This window comes from Papilio polytes, unplaced genomic scaffold (genome assembly GCF_000836215.1).
Source record: "Papilio polytes unplaced genomic scaffold, Ppol_1.0 DF823288.1, whole genome shotgun sequence".
NCBI classification, from domain to species: domain Eukaryota; kingdom Metazoa; phylum Arthropoda; class Insecta; order Lepidoptera; family Papilionidae; genus Papilio; species Papilio polytes.
In genome coordinates, this window is record NW_013525916.1 from 2,037,669 (window position 1) to 2,057,325 (window position 19,657).

Consider the following 19,657-nt stretch of genomic DNA (forward strand, 5'->3'; position numbering starts at 1 on the left):
AGATGTAAAAAGACAATGTTTTTTTTTAATATAAAAACTTGTACTTACAACGCAAGTGTGGGATACAGCCACCAAGAAAGCCTCAACTTTGCTCTTCGGCGAAAGGTAGAACGAGAGGTACGCAATATCCTTAGCGTCCTTTTGTTTTGATTGCCTGCAAAAAAAATTAAACAATGTAACAATAGATTAAACTTTTCAAACAGATAGAACAGATAGTAGTAATATGAAAATAGTCGATGGTCAACTTTCCTTGAAATAGAGAGAAAACAAGACTTAATGCCACTTAAAAATCATTACAATATTATTCTAAAACAAGACATATGACATAAAGCCAACTCAGCGTATGTTGGGACTGATTGCAATGACATAAATCATTTAATAACAAAAATATATTAAGAACATATTATATTGAATACTGGCTTAAGCCCGCGACTCCGTCCGCGTGGAATTAAAAAAATCAAAACTAAGTAGCCTGTGTTCTTCCAGACTATCCTCTACGTTTATGGCAAATTTCATCGAAATCCGTTCAGCCGTTTAGGCTACAAACTCTAACAAACATCCGTCCATCTAAACATGCGCATTTATGATATTAGTATGAAGTAAGAAGTATGATTAATTATTGTGTGTTATATAACGTTAATTTACGTGTGCAGCAGTGCGACGATGGCGCGCCAGACGTGGTGCGCGTGCGCGTGCGGCACGTACGCGAGCGCGGCGGCCAGGCAGCGCACCGCGCACGCGCCGCGCCCGCTCGCGCCGCACCACCACGCCGCGGACAGCGCGCCCGACCACGACCGCGGCTTCTGCACAACCACACCATACTCTATCACAACTCCCAACAAACACACCCATCAATACAACCACCAATCAATACAACAACCATACCAATCAATATAACAACCATAATTATTAATACTCACACTATACCAATTAATTAAAAACCATTTTTAAGACGGCTCTTAAATCGAATTCTGCGTTATGTATGCATACTGGCATACTTTTAATTCTCTTTTTTTTAAGTAAAAGACGGAGAGGTAGTGAATTTGACTGAAAGTGGAATGTATAGGAAAATAAATATCCTTGTTCTGTGTGTTCTTTCATTCTGTGTATTGTCAGCTATTGATTCACTATTTCAGGAAATTAGAATTGCCTACTCGTTTTTTCTGCCTTAAGGTATTAAAAAATCAACTATTAAAAATTTCACATAAGCGACTGATTTTTAATTATTGCATGTAAAACAAAAATTACATCAATACATGATACTATAAAAACGTGTAGCATTCCAACCTTTCTCTTATGATCCGACTAAAATTGCCATTTTATATGGGCAGATTGCCCAAAGGTCTAATATCAGAGTATTCTAGAACATGACAAGAAAGGCGGTAATATTACTTACATTTTCCAGATACTTGGATATCTTAGCGCCCAGCGTGACGTAGTCGAAGTAATTGAACATTTCAGCGAACTGGTGCATGAGCGTGAGCACGGGCTCCCAGTGGTCGGCGTCGACGCGCGTCACGCGCTCCAGGAAGTAGTCGCGCGCGGCGTCGCGCGGCACGCGGCACTCCGGCACCTTGTTGTGCGAGGGAGACAGCAATACTATGTCCGCTGGCAGGCTGCACGAAACCGTATATATTTTTTTACGCGGCACTTCAGCACCTTGTGCGAGGGAGACAGCAATACTATGTCCACTGTATGAAAGCGTGGATATTAATGTTTATTATTTTTTCTTTGATATTGTTGTTGGAAGTATTGTCATGTTTTTAATGAAAATTGAATAATCAAAACTCCATATATAACTTAAGAGTACTATAAAAACATACTCTAAATAGACAATATCAACAAATATTATAAAAATAGCACTATAAAAAAAACGAAACTGTTCATAAAAACTAGGATATTCTAGAAGAATGCGTGTGTACTTAGATGGGGTTTAATAAAAAAAATAATGAAATAATAAAAGAATATTTTAAACATACATCTTACCGCAAGTTAGGGTCAGAGAAGGGCTGCTTGAAGCTGACGATGTGCAGCCAGTAGCCCAGCTGCAGGTGGTGGTAGGTGCAGTCCTCCTCCTTCAGACCCATGTCTTCCGCCTCCACATCTCAAAACATCACATTTCATACTATCATCTTACTTCTTACTAATATTATAAATGCGAAAGTTTGGACAGATGTGTGTCTGTTAGAGTTTCTCTATACTAATAAAACGTTAACACACACTTCTTTGTTGCCTATGTCAGCAAGCACAGTATATTTTCGAATAACTCTTTTTTTAATAGAAAGCCCTACACTTACGTCACGGCTATATATTTTCACGCTATTGTGGGAAAGAGACAATAAGTTGTTGCCAACATCAAGGAAGCAAGGTTGCAATGGTTTGACATCATGTCATGTCATTTTGATATTTGCAATTGATAACTTGACAAATGTGAACAAGAAAATGATTTTTTTATAATTTTATGCGGATAAAGTCGCATAGGAACAGCTAGTAGGAAATATTTCTATTTTCGGATTTTTTTATGTGAAATAACTGAGTAACTACTGAACCGATTTAAAAATTCTTTCACAATTAAAAAGGTAAAGTCTATGCTGAACAGATATCGATGTTTGTCACAGATGTAGAGGGCAGTCTGTAACACGTAGCATTTTTTTATACTGCGGTTTAAAGTCGGAAGCTACTCACTATGACAGCCCCTGGGTCCGCAGGTCTTCAGCGCATTGGTGATGGTGATCATCATGGTGTCGAGGTTGAGCTGGTGTCCGAGGTAGTCTCCGCGGTCGCGCGGCCTGTTCTTCACGAAGGGCTCGAACAGATCCTCGTCCAAGTTGTCGACGGCCGCTTGTCGGATACTCTCGTCCTTTAGTTCCAGTAGACGAACTAATGTGCTTTTATCCGCTGTAAGCAGTATGAAATGTAAGGGTAGTTTCATACTAGCGTAAAGTTGTCGAAAGCACTTCAACGCGATTTTTTTGAAATCCCAGAACAGCATTAGAGTATGGAGATGAGGGGGAATTTATGTGTATTATTAAATTGTATTCTTTTTATTTTATTCCATATCCGAAACCAGGATCTGCAGCTTGTTAAAAAAAAGTATTAGGGACTACTAGTAAAAGCGTTGATAACAATGAGTTAATTTTAATAATGATTTGTGGAATTTTCGTGAAATTTAAATAGAAAAACTGCATGATGTCTGTTTCACACTTGTCAATACAGTTAGACAGTGTGATCCAGGCATAGATGGCATCACTGGCAGTAAACTTTATACCAGTCACTATCCACCACTGTCTAGCTGTACTGGCTAAGTGTGTACCAAGCCTTAAATTACCTGGTTCAGCATAAGAGGGACATTTAACGTTGGTGACGTGACAGTTAGTGCCCTCTCTATCGCACACCATGTTCACGCCCGGCTCCAGCTGCGTGCACACATCGGCACTGGAACCGTAATCTATAACAAAAATAAAAAATCTTAATTATATTTATATACATGTAAAGAAATTAACATTTTATTTTATTACTTAGTTTAAAAACGGTTTCTAAACGATTGTCTATGGGTTGAATAAATGTTGTCTATTATTTTAGGAGCCACCTTAGAGGAATGGCATATTATAAAAAACGATAAAATAGAAACTTAAATGTTGTTTCTTTGTTTTCAGGTTAGTAGTGTTATTTAGCATTATTGTATTTAGTTGATAAGGTATTTTGATAAAAATTTAAAAACTTTTTTTTCAGAGCAACACGTTTAATCATTTAAAACCCAATAATTACAAAAAAAGTTAATATATACACATGATCATATCTATAATATTATAATAAAGCGCAAACACATTAAAATGCTCAACTAACAACAAAGATCTTTTCTATAGTCTGAGAATTGGAGTAACCTTAGCAACTGTGATTATTTTTGCTATTGACTTGTAGTTTCGGTCCCTTTGTAACATGGCGATTATTTTCCGATTTACTCAATATTTTTATTTAAAAAATAATGGACTCTCGCCAACTCTCTGTAGTGACGCAAGGAAGTTGATAAATAATTATTGCAAATTATGATTTGACATCCTGCACAAAAAAGGTGTTTACGTCTTATTATTATTATCGACCAATGGATAGATATCTAGATTTTTCTATAATATAGGCGACAAACGAGCAAGCAACCACTTGAATCAACCGAAATGGCAAAGCGACCGCTGCTCATAGACATCCACAATAGCAGATGCGTTGCCTACTCTTAATTAACAAAAGAGATGCAAATAAACAGGATATTTCCCCATCTGTATCTCCTCCGCTGTCAAATCCTTCCCATTATTTCCTTTTAAGAAAAGGGTAGAAAGGAAAAGGACTAAAATTAGGCCTCGGGCACCACACTCATCAGACTGTACGTGGAATTGCTTCCACTTCACGCCTGTTTTCTGGTCGTGGTATTGCGGAGGGCGAGCCGGCCAATTCGTGCAAAGATGTCTCTACCACTGTCAAAATCTAGGTAAAAAATTTGATAACTGTGGTTTTTTGTGAACACATACCGAAATCAGGTAAATGATTTTCCAGTTTGAGCAGACAGCTCCAGGTGTGCAGCAGGCGGCGCGCCAGCCCGCCCTGGAACTGCCCCTGCACGCGCACCACCTGCTTCAGGTGGAACATCTGCGTGTGCCGGTGCTTCTTCAGCATGTTCAGTTCTGACAGAATGAAGTTTGTCGCCGGCTGGAATACCAAAACAATCACAATCTTACTAATTTGTACGGATGTTAGTTTTTAGCCTAAACTATTGAATGGTACTCGATAATTTGGCGACGACGACATTTGGCATAGATGTAGAGGATAGTCTGAAAGAAAACATAGGCTAAAAATTTTTGTTTTTTTTTTAGTACGAGGACGGAGTCACAGGAGAAAGTAGCGACAGTAGTAAATAAAATATGAAATAAACCACAAAAAAATCAAACAAAATTAATATTTTTTTTCAAATTACTGACGATATTGAACTTAACCGTTAAATTAATGATTTTTTCTTTTTAAATACCATAAATTGAAACGGGTGGTAAATTAAAATAAAAAGGAAGAAAAGATAAAAAAAAAGTGTTTCGAAATCGTCTACTGTGAGTACTAAGAAATTAGTTATGTTTGCATTTAGGGGATAAAGGACGTTTTACTCAAAATTGCATATAACTTACTTCATACAAGCTAAGTCTGAATGCCTCTTCAGCGGCTGTCAGAGCTTCTTCGAAGTATCCCATCTCCAAGCAGACGGAGGCCAAGGAGACCAGCACTATGTCCTTATACCGCACCGGGACAGTCTTGTTGGCTGTCAGCAGGCAGTGCAGCGCGTTCACATTGTTGTCTCGAGCACGCCAGTACAGTGACGATAATGTGTACAGAATCCATTTAGGTGCCAGACTCTGGAAAAGGCATGTACCACATTAACGCAAAAGCGAAGCGAAATAACAAGTATGGAAACTGCCTTTAAATGTAATGTAGTCGGCATACAACGGTTTCTTACAAAGAACTTTGTTCTGATAAAATACAATATGAAGACTATTGCTGTCTGTTTTTTTTTAGCTAGATTGAAACGGACGGCAATATTGTATCAGTATATAGCGGGATTCGAACCCAGGACCTGTAGTTAAGTAATCAAGTGCTTAATCCCTAGCCATTAACACTCTCAATCTTACTAATTTTTATTTAATACCAGTTTGAATGCATGGATGTTTGCTACTATGTATCTCCAGAATAGTTGGATGGATTAGTTTGAATTTACCTCAGATGTAGAAAATAGTCTGGAAGAGCACATAGATTATTTACTAAGATTGTTATCCGCACAGACAAAATCGCGGGCATATTTTAGTCTTATACGGAATTATTACGGTAAAGTTGTAGTAATGGTACCTTTTGCATAGCTGCATATATCCTGTGGCCGATCTCAGCGTCGTCCATGTGTCTGACCAGCTCGCTGTTCCCGTTGCCCGCGTACTCCAGCAACTTCTGCTTTACATGGTCCGTTTTTATAACTTCACCGACCAGCTGACTCCTGAAAACACGTATACAAGAAATATTTACTCATAGCTAGTCATGAAAATAAGTAAAAAAAAAAAAACATACAGACAAACCTTCTTTTGGGAAGTCGGTCAAAAAGTGACCTATAAAATCGCATTTAATGGCTAACTTCTTATCAGTTAGCTTGGTATGGACATTATGCAGAGAGGTGATAACGTAAATAAAAAAATATTAAAAGAGCCTGTCCCACTACTGGCTGATGGAGGTTCAGATAGCTTAAAAATGACGTCACTGACAAATACGATAACAAAATCGGACAACCCATCACATATTTTACACGTTGTATTGTTCAGATACTAAACAATTTGGTGGAACAGGCCCTCTGAATATGGATAGCTAGAGGTAAAGGAAGACCGAAGAAAATGAATGGATTATGTTTTATATGCTGTGCCAACCCTGTGTAGGGACAAGGGCAGGTTAATGATGATATTTTATCATTTGTAAAGTTAGTAAACAGTGAGGGTTCTTACTTTTTCTTCTGTGTGAATACAGCAGCCTTGTCGTGTGGGCAGGTAGGCGGGTGCCATGGCAGCTCGTATTCCACTGACGCTGGTACACCCAGCTTCTCCGTCAGGAGTGTACCTAACCTGAAATATACATCTTACTTATATAAATGCGAAAGTTTGGATGATTGGTTGTTTGTTGGAGTTTGTAGCCTAAACAGCTAAAGAGATCCTAATGAAATTTTGCATAGATGTAGATAGTCTGAAGGAACGCGTAGGCTACTTGTGTTTTTTACACTCACGCGGACGGAGTAGCGGGCAATAACTAGTTATATAAATAGGATAGCGTCAAAACAAATATAGCAATGGAATAAATTAATAGTGTTAAACAGAACAACAATGATTTTTAAAGTTTTTAGTTGACAGATAGGAAAAGACGATTGGTGTGTGCTTGTGACCTTGACCTTTAAGTTGAATTAAAGTTACAAACACTTTAATTAAAGTAAGAAAAGTTATTTAAATATAATAATAAAGCACTAAAGTGTTTTATTTGATTTTTTGATTTGAGTCAAAATTATTACCACATATATGTTAAATATAAACACACTTTAAAAACAAAAGATTCAAAAAATAAAAGGTAAATTTTCACACTTACAATAGTCCCTTGTTTTCAAACGGCAAAAATACAGGATATATAGCTTCTACGTTCTGTGGAAAATTAGGTTCCTGTTCTTTACAGAAAGCTTTAGACGGCCATTCTGGTTCACTGTCGAAATCTTCAGAGTTCCGATTTATTTTCATTGTCGCTGGGAACCTGGAAAAACATATTGAATGAAGAACTATCAGAAATACTAAAGAATTGATTCTTATAATAGTTAGTAATAATAATAATAGTAAAGAATTTGTAATAATGTGTACAAAAATTGTCCGTAACAAGTAAGTAGAATTTCAAAATGTCTTAAAAGAATTTGGAAAAGTCATACTAAAAGTTCTTATAGATTATAACTATGCCAATTTTTAATATCAAAGTATAGAATTTCTGTTTAAAGTATCACACAATTTAATTTATTTCGTAGCAAATGTCTTTACAAATCACTTACAACTGCACTCCAACTTCAAACACTTTCAAGTCATCTTCAACATTACTTGTTTTTTTATCAAACTTTGTATCTTGTTTTGCATCTGTGTTTGCCTTACCTGGATAGTATTAAATAAGTATAAATAGATATTGTAAAATACATAGTAATTAAGTGAATTTAACGGTGGAGGAGATGCATAGGAAGGGGCAATATCCTCTTTATGTGCGTCTCCTCCTACGTCGGATAAAGGTAGGCAACGCATCTGCGATCGCGGATGTCTATGGGCAGCGGTTGCTTCGCCATTTTGGCGGATTCAGGTGGCCGCTTGCTCGTTTGCCACCTTATGTTATAAAAAAAAAAATCTAAATAACCTTTTCATGGCTTTTGAAAACAATATAATCATTTATTACATGACATGCCATGCAAATCTCGAATAACTTATCTTAATATAAATATACATATAGTTTAACAAATGTCTGCATTTTTACTTTACAAAGATTATTTTACTGTTACACAGTTAATATAAAAAAATTTATGACATTAATAATTTTATCTACAGTACAGAACTAATAATTTACAACAATGTAGGTCGGACTGTACTATATATATTATGTAACCTATAATTATGACATTCTATTGAAAGTAGAACAAGTTATCAAAACCCAGACATATTCTAAAAATCATACCAATATTATAAATGCTAACGTTTAGATGGATGGATGTTTGTTAGAGCTTGTAGCCTAAACGGCTGAATGGATTTCGATGAAATTTAGTATAGATGTAGTGATAGTCTGGAAGAAAAAATTGGCTACTCACTTTTGTGTTTTTTAATTACATGCGGACCGAGTCGCGGGCGAAAGCTAGTTTACTATAAATAAAGATAACCATTTACTTACTTGGTATCTCTGGTGTTGAAGGCATCAAATGTTCCTTAAATGCTTTATGTTCCGCAGACCGCAGTAAATCAGACTGGGCCATTAGTTCTGAAGCTAAACTGGAATGCTTGTCGATATGTCTGGCCAGTCTTTGCAGACTATAAGCCGCTTCGATCGCATGTAAACTGGTTTTATCTGACCACAGGTCATTGTATATTGGTCCATCAAGAAAGTACTTGATAAGTGAATTCCTATCACCCTTAACTTTAAGGGATTTAATATCTAGACCGATTAATTCCGACATTTTCTCACAGTTTTTCACGACACTCATATAATCTGCAATTTTAATATAAATATTTTAATTTCCAGACATTTATAACAAATACTATGAAAAAAAATTAAGAAAACATCTTACCATGTCCCTGGTCCAGTTTCATTGCCTTTAGTACTGATGTTTGTAATTTCAGTAATTGACCCTCTTTCTGAGTGTATATTATTAGTTCATCACGCAATTGATTTAATGCTCTTTAAAAAAAATATTAAGAAAATAAGGAATCTCCATAACAATAATGAATATTAATCTTACTAATATTATAAATGCGAAAGTTTCTTAGAGTTTAGCCTAAACGGCTGAACAGATCTCGATGAAATTTATCCTGCAATACATCTATATGTAGAGTATGGTCTGGAAGAACACATAAGCTACTTATTTTTTTAATTCTACGCGGACGAAGTCGTGGACGAAAGCTAGTAATTAATATTTTTCACCTCTATTCTTGTTTTTACTCAAACCACATTTAAAAGTATTTTATCAAAGAATTACCAAATTACAGTATGTTATATAGTCACTTCCAAAACAATCAAAACATCTCATTAAAATAGATAATAATAATTACTTACACTTTTACCACTAACAATTTCTTCCATATATTTGCTAGACAATTTGCACCATGTCTATGTTTAGTAGCAATTTTGAATGAAGGATTCAATTTCAGACAATCATTCAAATGTTTATTTGTATTATTAAATTCGCAAAGCACCGCATAAGCGTTTGCTAGATGAAAATGATTTAAATATGAGTTTGGATTGTGGTCTACCGCTGCATTTAACACAATCACTGCATCTTCTGTCATTTTACTAACATGTAGTATCGTTCCCAGTCCTAATAATGCTAAATCTTTAAATTCTCTGGAAATAAGATGTAATTAATTATTATTAAGTCAACATATAAAAAACAATAAAGTGATGAACTAAAAAATAAACCACCAATTCAAATTTACTTATTACAATTTATTTTAAGTTAATAACTTAAATTTGACTATGGCCTAGTCACCACTATACTCCGAAACCCTCAGTGGGGACATATGTATGTCCCTATATTTCATTCTTTAATTTTATTATATTAATTTAATTTCAATTAAATTTATTGAAATTTAATTTATGTGCAACAAAATGGTTACTAATATCACCTTATTTTATCATTTCTCAACAATGGACACTGTCTCCACTTCTGTGTATTCTTGTTTATTATAAGAACAATGGGTAATTTAAAAAACAAAAAAAAAACATTTTAAGTTGATATTTGAGCTAGTTAACCTTGGTGCATAATGTATAGCCCGGCGACTGCACTCAATTGCCTTAGGAGCTTTACCTCTCAGTCGCCAATACATTGAAGCCAAGTTATAATGCAGCCATGAAGTGTTGTTCTTCTTAAGAATATGAGTCACCCAGTTACCAAACTGATCTAGAGTCATTATTGGTGCCAACTTCTCAGGTAGACGAACCTCCTCTGGTATAGTCAAATTATCTCTTTGTATCATGCCCTAAAAAATTGTTCTAATATTATACATGTGAAAGTTAACATGAACAGATGGATGGATGTTTGTTAGTTTGTAGCCTAAACAGCTGAATAGATCTCAATGAAATTTGGCATAGACATAGAAGATAGTCTGGAAGAACACATAGGCTACTCACTTTTGTTTTTTTTTAATTCCATGCATGCGGAGTCGCAGGTGAAAGCCAGTTATTTATTTGATTAATAGAGAAAACAGATTAGCTATAGATTGAGATTTTCATTTAGCAAAAGGTACATTCACAGATATGTGCTCTACCTTGGTATATAGTCCTATGAATTGTGCTGTAGAACAATTCATACTTTCATAAGAAAACATATAAAATTCAGAATATAACTTTAATTTAGCAAAGACTAATTGTTGGTATGTAATAGTTTATCAGGGGGAAAAGACCTAGCGGAGAGACCTATGTGCTGGTCTGACCAAATAATCACCACCCTCAAGACAATTCATAGTGCCCGAATCACCACATTACAGAGAATCACACAGACTGGAGATGTACTATTCAAGACATTATCAATGAGATGTTGTGAATCTCAGGAATATGGAAACTATGCTGAGTTAGTTAATTAAAGCTTACCTCCAAATGTTCAAATGTAGACATACTGAAAATTAATGATGATATTTTCTTGCAGTCTGGGACATGTAGATCCATTGTAAAGAGAGGACGTGAAACTTGGTACACATTGTCTGGTATATCCCGAGAACTACCATCATCAGAATATGCTACATACCAGTCCAAGAGTTTAAGCTGACCGGCTTGCAAGCAATTTCTATCAGAGATAACTATCATACCAATATCAGTGTTTTTGTCCACATCGTTCCACAATTTGTCAATTATTATTTGCCTTTTTGACAAATCATTAAAAATATCTATAATTTCATTCCAATATGATTCTTGGTCTATGAAAGCTAATAGATCGTATGGTCGAGCCAATTCAAATGGAGAATCAACCTGCGAGTGGTAAAAAAAAAATAGCATAAATTAAAATCCATAATATATTGAAAAAACATCAAAATATATTACATAGTGTAATACCTTTGGCTGTATTAAGCCACTTTCAGTGACCATCCAATGTGTATTTGCCTGTATACCATCAAGGCGGCATACAATGAAAATAAAAATAAGCATGATGCCTTTCATTTGTTCTTCTCAGTTAAAGATAATGCGGTATACTAGCATTCTATTTAATACAGCCGGCTGATAACATAAAACTGGCACTTTTTTATCACACAATACGTACGGACAATTATAGTGGAGGTCCAGAACTGACAGAACAAAGACAAAATTGTACTTTGGTTGTCAAAATACAAAACATCAATAAAGTTAAAGACAGATTATATATTTTTATTTATATTAGTTTTAAAAAATTTATGAGGGGGTGAAAAGTATATCACCCCATCCTAGATTTTTTAATAGGAATAAAGTGTTATGTTCTGACTTGTGTACGGTTCTTGAGACAAAACAGTAAATAAAAAGTATGCAGCAAGTGGAATTTAAAAGCACAAGAGTCTCTATTGAATTACTTTTCATGTTGTAGCAAACTAAATAATAAATTATATTAAGGCGGTCCTCATACAATTGATTTTACATGGGGTAGTCTAGCAAAGTATTTTGTAGTTGAAGAATCTGGCCAAGAGAATATCAATTTAATGGCTATTAAATAATTGTGAGAGTTACCATGAGAACCAAAGACATTTGTTTAAAAGGGAAAATAAAATAATTGTTGAGTTACAAGTACTGCAGCTTTCTGCTTGGTCCAACCTACTTTGTTGGCTTTAGTCGCCTTATTTTCAGATCTTCAATGCGCAGGTGCAAATAACCTCAGTCAATCCGCGTCATGGGTCATCCATACGCTCTTTTCTTCTTTAATTGTAAAACCAAGAATTCGCTTTAAAGCGCTGTGCAATAATTACATATTAGAAAAAATAATGTTTAAAGTCAATGTTGTGATCATGGACACAAAGTGTAACATGTGAAATTCCTGTACTTAAAATGAGTCCAATTACGGTGTTCAGCGTTGAAAGAACGAAATAATTAATAATATGTAAAGCTATTTCGTTAATATTAAAAAATGGAAAATGACGCACAAACACAATCGCCACAAAATCTAAACATTGATCATACTAATGAAAAATTAAATGTGAATCGAACTATTAAAATTTTGGAATATAAGGTGACAAAACCGAATGCAGTGTTTAATGCCAGTGTTTTATAAATTAATTATTAAAGATGAATTATTTACTTTTAGGGTTTGCTTTGGACATGTGCTCTGCGAGAAGTATGTTTAATTGCGCTTTGGCTCCCGCTCGGCGCATTAGTATTTTGTTACGTGACTGCATCTATATTTCAAGCAGATGATATACATGAAACGCACTGTAGAGTAAGTTACTTCATCTCTCTTATTTAATTTTACTCAATTCTTATCTCTATATTTCTTCTCTGCCGATTTTATTGTTTCCAAATTTAAATTCCAGGTTTATAATGTAGTGCCGTCGATTAGCGCAATAACTGGTATCAGTCCACAGAGATATGTTTGGAGGATATGTATCGCCTACCATTTAGGACCAAGACTCTTAATAGGATCGTTGTATTACAACTATCATAAAGAACGAACTTCGCATATCAAGGATGAAAAGGTATTTGTAATTCATACTTCGATCATAAACGTAACGTATGACTCAAATAAAATTTTAAAATAGTTACTCCATGAAAATTAATTATTAAAAAATATGATATCACCTGAATTGAACCTTAGCATTTCATCTATCATAAACAGTTGACAACTGAACACTCATTGCTGGTGGGTTTGTTGTATAATACAAATACACATTTATTTTTTGTTTTCAGGTCCGAAAACAAGCAACTAAACTAGGCGATGCCTGTTACTGGCTCAATTTATTAGAACTATTTGCACTTACAGGAGTGACGTACGTTTCGAATAGAGAAAATTATTGTAAGTACAAAATTTTTGTAATTATAAATGCGTATGCAACTTACAGACTAGAAATTGAAGGTCTTAAAAGCAATCCTTTGTTTTCCAGTTGTTCATGAAAAAATATTTATAGTATTTATGGTCGCCTCCCTTCTGCATATGCTGTGTCGCGCAAGGGTGGGCAATATCGGCAGTGAGGCGGTGGAACCCATCAGGACCAACAAGCTGGTTTGGATACTCTTCTACCTGGCAATTGCAGCCACCATTGGACTTATTATATTCTTCCTACGCCATCGTTTGCTTTGTCGTCCTTTGGGTAAGATAATCTTATACTTAAATTAATATTCATATGGGCATAGTGTTCTCAAATTAGAATTCTCAAAATTGGTGTAACTAACCGTACTTTGATACAGTGCGCTGGACTGGAAACTGGCGCTAGTGACGCTAAAAACCGGTACCTTTGGTTGTGGTACTACTATACCAGTCTTAAAATTGTTATTTAAAGTGTTATGTGATAAAAAATAATACGCTTTTTATTTATTTCAGCTTTCACCTGGTTTTCTATATGCGAATACATTTTAGCGACAACAAATATGGCATTTCATGCAATCGTAGTGCGCGATCTGCCTCTTCATCAAATCCAAGTCTTGTGCCCGGACCGAAAAAAAGATAATTAAATCATTGTCTATGCGCGGAATGTTAACTTGCCTATTAATGAAAAAATTATGACATTAAAAACGGCGGGAAAATCATACAAGTGCTGTGCAAGTGCATGGATTTGCCAAATAAATAATTAAAAATACATCAATGCATTCTATTTAAGGAGTTAATTAAGTATTGTAGATAAATAGAAATATACAAAAAATGTTTATAATATATTGCCGTTATGTTTGATGTTCACAGCAGCACAGAATATTTTAGAGCACACAATTGAAAATGGCGCGCAATTAAACGGTTTTAATTATTTCTTACTATTGTTGATTATTAAATATTAAATAGGAAGAAATAGCTGTTACATTAGTTTGTATTTTGTATTTTTTTGTATTAATTAGATGCGATCTCTTTAATACTTATAGATGATAGTAATTTGTAATATTAAAAATTAGTAAATTAATTATGAATCCATATATTGTAGAATCTTAATTAAGTCGAAAACGTGTCAATGGATACAGTATTATAGAAGTACAATTTAAATAATACTGCCTTAAATGAAATCGAAATTGATAATTACAAAATGTTTTAAATATTATGAAATAGAGGAGTTGGAGACGGACCAAAAATTTTAATGGCATTATTATATTTAATTACTTGTAAAATATGGAAACATATCTTTTGAAATTTTAAAAATTAAGACGAATGTTTTTAAATATTCTTTTAACGTTCAAGCGAATGTTTCTATCGATAGCCAGCTACTGCTGTAGTGTTTCTACTTTTTCTAATATTCCTACAAGTATTATACATGCGTACAAACTTGGATGAAAACAACAAACTTTTGCTAACAACAGTGTATAAATAATTTACAGGGTCACATTTTGAAACAACACTTGTGATTAAAATAAATAAAAATAAACAGAAAAATCAATATTAGCACCACAGACTATAAAAAAGTTTATCGCGATTCTAGCGCTCGGCGCGGATTTTAGTGAAATATGTACAGAAAAAATATTTTGCGTAGGCTTGCGAAATGCGACCTTGATCAACGAATAATAAAATAATTATACCGAAAAAGTGTGGTGATGCATATTTATGGCGAAACATAAGCCAAAGTTGACTTCCATAACATCAATCAACGACTGTCAGTTAGTAGTTAAAACACGCGTTTAAAACAGTAGTATAGTAAGATTTTTTGTTGTAGCTATCTATAGTAGTTATTTAAAACTTAATATTTCATCTTAAGACACATTACAGTTTCCAATAAGATATTTAGGATTTCATATAAGTTAAAGATGAAGAACTTCATCGCACAACATTTTTGTTTCAACTTAGATACATTTAGTAATATTGATAAAAGTTAGAGTGTTGTTTAACTATGGTACAATCTAGTTGACAAATAAAATAAATATAAAAAAACATTGGTTTATCAAGTTTTAAATAAAATAAAAACAAAGAAAAAAAAGTCCTGTGAAAATTAGCAATAATGTGATACTAAAAGAAATTTAACTATTGCTTTACTGTCTTTATCTGTTTGTATAACAATCATTGTATTGATCATAGACATTTATTTTACCAAAACTGTTTTATTTGAATTACGTAATTAAATTTTGGCTCGCGATTGATATACATTCGTAGGAAGATAATACTTTCGAACAATGTTATTGTTGCTATATACACGTAACATATACGTAAATAAATAATAAGAGCGAAGATAATTAATATTTTCGATGTTGAAAGCCGATATACCCCTAAACTTTAGTAATACCTGTGTTTTTCCAAGAAATTAAATTCTGCTTATATTGATTTGTTGATTTTATTTGACCTTTAAAATGTTTATAGTTGTTTAACTCCTTTAAAAATGACTGATTCATGATTTCAAGCATTTCCAAGTCTAAGGCCCTTTTCCACCACTGGCTGATCGAGGCTCAAATAGCTTAAAAATGACGTCACTTTCACATAAGGTGACAAAATCTGATATTTCCATCATACACGTTGGTTTGTTATCAGACAATTTACAATTTGGTGGGACGGGCCCTAAGTAATTTAAAACTCTAGCACCATCTATATTCGAAAAACTAAAATACAAGATTCAATCAAGATGTCACATGTGTAAGAAGTATTTGGTTAATAAAAGATCTATTCCTTTTCAACAAAAAAATTAATTACAAATTAAATCATAAGTAACAAAAAGTATTATTGAAATAAGTATTATAATTACCCACGGAATAATTTAAAGAGCGCCATCTGTTGTGCAAAGTGAGAACTAACACATCTTCTATTGCCAGATGGCGTGAGTGAACTCAACGGTTTGAAATAGAAAAGCTTTCTATCTCTGTCTTAACTAAGATGGCGGCGAACGGCAGCTACGCAGGTAAAATTTGTGCATGTGTTGGTGTATATGTGCACGGAATTTCACGTTTGACCACTCCGGCCGCGCACACAGGCACAGAAAACCGGGTGCGTGCGGGGCGCGGGGAGCAACGTCCGTGAAGTTGTGTCAGCATATGCGCAAACGAGGTGCGCATTCGTCGCGTGCGTTGTCGGGATTCTTTGTGCCATTCTTCGCATACCAATAAGAGTATATTCTTTATATTTACTCTTAATTTAACATATTTTCAAAATTCGGCCCTTCACTACATCTTCAAACTCCGTAATAGGTGAGTAAAAAATAATTTTACAGTGATTTTCATACAGTTAACTCGAGATTTTGGTGATTTTTATTCGGGAATGTCAACAATGCGATCGCAATCCTGCAATATTTTACATAGTTGTCGCGTTTGCTTCGCTTCGACTTCCGGTCGTTCGGGTGTCGGCATTTCGCGATGTAAACATTATCTAGTTTTGGGAGCGGGACATTCGGGAAAGGTGTTAGGGCATGAAGTGTGCTCGAGTGTTTTTGTGTTGTTGAATTCGCTCGAGTGTGCCTACTGAGATGGCGCAATTTTCGAAAGACGCGGTATGGTATGGTTCGCCCGCGTTACACTTCAGTCGCGTTGGTGGCTGTATGCGATTTGACGTATTCCGTGCCGTGCGCGGTGATGACACTTGTCAACTTATTTTATGAAATGTCAAACGTTTTACATGCATTGCGCGAGTGAATGATAAACAAATTAACAGTGAAATTGATTTAAATGCAGTGAATTTCTTAACGGTGACATGGACTGTTATTACTCGAAATATTATCCGAGGCGTGAGTACTTCTTAATTCAAAATAAACAAACAAAATTCCTTAAATAACTAATTGAATTCCAAACATTGTACTAAGTTTAGAACAAGTTTAACTATCACTAATCTTATCAAAAAAAGATTAAACGTGGTTTTAAATCCTACTGCCTTGCTTATTAATTAATGTTGTTTTTTTTAAATAAATTAATTTTTAATTATTTCAAGAATTTTTAAATTTTCTTTCAGCTACCAATCCTACAATATTTTTTTATTTAATGTAAAAATAACATTGATATTAAATTGCAATTTTTCTAAATTATTGATAAAATAAAATTTAAGAATTCGAATTAATAATGTTTTATTATAAAATTGTGTAAAATAAATAAATAAAATGTAACGTTATTAAATTATTTATTTATCAATTTTAACCAAATTATAAATAAAATTATATAGTCATTCTTTTACGTTTTATGAATATCAATTTAAATTAATTTTATTATTTGATTAATATTATTTTAAAGTGCTAATAAAATAATTTATCGACTTTTCGAATTTAGAAGCTCTTAAGGCGTCGTTTACGATAGTGCAAAACAAACGGGACTAAAAGTAGAACGAAATTCGAATTTAAATTATACAAAAGTGTCTTTTTTATTATAAAAAGTATAGTATATTAAAATTATTAGTGATTACGTTAATAATGATAATTTAAATTGTTTACAGGAAAACACTTTGCGAGTTTGTTGAAACATTAAAGTCTTTCATTTCTATAAAATCTCATTTTATCGTTTGACGTAGTTAGTTGACGGCAAGTTGACGGGCAATAATTTCTAATTCTCAGTTGACGTATTCGGACTAAAGTAGTGACGTTTTATAATGAACATTTTAAATTTGTTACCTCGATAATAGATATATTTATGCAATTTTCACTAATAATTAGGAATTACTAATGTCTATTAAAGTGATAGTACAACTATAAATATCTTAATCATTTTTAATTATAAATGTAAGTATAATTCAAAGGACAAATTAATAGTAACATTATGATTATGAGACACTATCGCGAGAAACCATACTAATTGATGTTAACTAATTGATGAAATATTATAAAAATGCTTTATTTGAGAAAAAAAGAGTGATCTAATAATCGTAAAAAATAAATTTAGTTTTCCCGCCAAATTTTCTTCATAGAAAACTTCTCATCAAAAACATCGAAGATGATCTTCATTGTAAAACTTATATATTATCATTAAACATTTGCAAATTAAATACATATGTATTTAATAAAAACTCCCTTATGGTTCAGTTTTTGCAACAAACGTTAAGTGTACTAGAAAGTCTAGAACATTCGACGGTAGACCATAATTCTAGAGGCAAATTATATATACATTGTCGACCTATGATTTTGTAATGTGTTCCACTAGTCACTACTACCACAGCTCTTGTGTTTTAACTAGCTGTTGCTTGCGAAAAATATAAATAATAAAAAATATGGCCTATGTTACTCAATGAAAACGTAAGTTTTTAATAGTGGAATAATTCCAAAAATTGGGCCAGTATTTTTTGAGTTATATCGACACATAAAAATACAAATCTTTCCTCTTTATAATATCAGTATAGGTATATTTTTTCTAATAATTTAATCAATTTAATGCAATATTAAAACGTAAAGGAAAACTATGGTTTCAAGTTGAATATTGTCGTCAGCGAGTCACCGATCTCTCGGAAGATGTATCAGTGGTCTCTAGCGGCTGCCAAGAGTTATTTTGGTCAAAACAAGTTGATGTTTTTATTGCGACGCCGCGACAACGAAGAAGATGTGTTAACTAACACTTTGGCCCTAACTCGTAGCCTATCTAGATTTATAGATGTAATTGTTTTATTAAGAAAGAGGATTGAGGAGAGAGAGGATGAGGATTAAGAAATTAGCTGTAATTCTTTTATTAAGAAAACAACGGGTTATCCTCATGTTAAATACTGAAGTTTTCATGTATTTTATCATTGTCTAATGATTCATTTGTGTTAGGTTGACCTAAGGTTAAGAGTATGACTCAAGTTGCGTAGTTCGGAAAGTTTTTGAATAGAAAACAATAACGAATGGTTAAATGTAGCCGGGAAACCGGGTATAAGTAAACTTAATGATATAATTAGAAGTTTGGAAATAATATGAGTTCAATTATTTAACAGGTAATCTTACTTCATACTAATATTATAAATGCGAAAGTTTAGATCGATAGATATATGTTTGTTTGAGTTTTTAGCTTAAACGGCTGAACGGATTTCGACGAAATTTGGTATGGATGCAGACGATAGTCCGGAAGAACACATAGGCTACTTACTTTTGTTTTTTTTTCCACGCGAAGTCGCTGGCGAAAGCTAGTAAGATATAATTCAATGTCATAAATTTAATTGATAATTTAAACTCATTTTATTGCGATAAGAAATTATTTTTATTAACAGTTAAAAAGTGGTAAAAATAAGTGCGTAATATAGTTTTATGCATAGTCCAAGCCTACGTATATATTCGCAAACATTAGAAACCAGTACAGTCGGTAAACACAGCTTAGTGATCTTATTATTCCGTTAAATGAACAGCGATTGTTGCAACAC

The 19,657-nt window shown here is 33.6% G+C and overlaps 3 protein-coding genes across 5 annotated transcripts in view; 2 read left to right on the plus strand and 1 right to left on the minus strand.

Moving 5' to 3' along the window:
* Positions 1-11,581, minus strand: part of LOC106105026 (tetratricopeptide repeat protein 17) — a 13,092-nt gene extending 1,511 nt beyond the window's left edge. The window contains exons 1-18 of one of the 3 annotated variants that reach the window (XM_013285241.1): positions 11,335-11,581; positions 10,876-11,250; positions 10,039-10,265; positions 9,343-9,630; positions 8,858-8,967; positions 8,464-8,778; positions 7,589-7,685; positions 7,144-7,302; positions 6,516-6,632; positions 5,878-6,019; positions 5,166-5,390; positions 4,521-4,698; positions 3,329-3,448; positions 2,686-2,898; positions 1,987-2,104; positions 1,397-1,616; positions 646-803; positions 49-154 (exon numbers count right to left, since the gene is read on the minus strand). In XM_013285241.1, the coding sequence (XP_013140695.1) occupies positions 49-154; positions 646-803; positions 1,397-1,616; positions 1,987-2,104; positions 2,686-2,898; positions 3,329-3,448; positions 4,521-4,698; positions 5,166-5,390; positions 5,878-6,019; positions 6,516-6,632; positions 7,144-7,302; positions 7,589-7,685; positions 8,464-8,778; positions 8,858-8,967; positions 9,343-9,630; positions 10,039-10,265; positions 10,876-11,250; positions 11,335-11,439 (3,273 nt within the window). In that variant the 5' untranslated portion in view covers positions 11,440-11,581. Of the gene's footprint in view, positions 1-48; positions 155-645; positions 804-1,396; positions 1,617-1,979; positions 2,105-2,685; positions 2,899-3,328; positions 3,449-4,520; positions 4,699-5,165; positions 5,391-5,877; positions 6,020-6,515; positions 6,633-7,143; positions 7,303-7,588; positions 7,686-8,463; positions 8,779-8,857; positions 8,968-9,342; positions 9,631-10,038; positions 10,266-10,875; positions 11,251-11,334 lie in introns of those variants that run through there. The other 2 variants (XM_013285240.1, XM_013285242.1) reach the window with 2 other exon arrangements.
* Positions 11,582-11,905: 324 nt separating this feature from the next.
* Positions 11,906-14,528, plus strand: LOC106104979 (post-GPI attachment to proteins factor 2-like). Its single transcript, XM_013285170.1, has 6 exons — positions 11,906-12,472; positions 12,548-12,679; positions 12,774-12,935; positions 13,147-13,252; positions 13,341-13,547; positions 13,778-14,528. The coding sequence occupies exons 1-6, from the start codon at positions 12,371-12,373 to the stop codon at positions 13,906-13,908; spliced, it is 840 nt and encodes a 279-aa protein (XP_013140624.1). The 5' UTR covers positions 11,906-12,370; the 3' UTR covers positions 13,909-14,528.
* Positions 14,529-16,808: 2,280 nt separating this feature from the next.
* LOC106104996 (protein scalloped) overlaps positions 16,809-19,657 on the plus strand; it is a 74,043-nt gene continuing 71,194 nt past the window's right edge. The window contains 1 exon segment of the mRNA XM_013285193.1: positions 16,809-17,075. The gene's annotated coding sequence lies outside the window, so the exon portion shown is untranslated.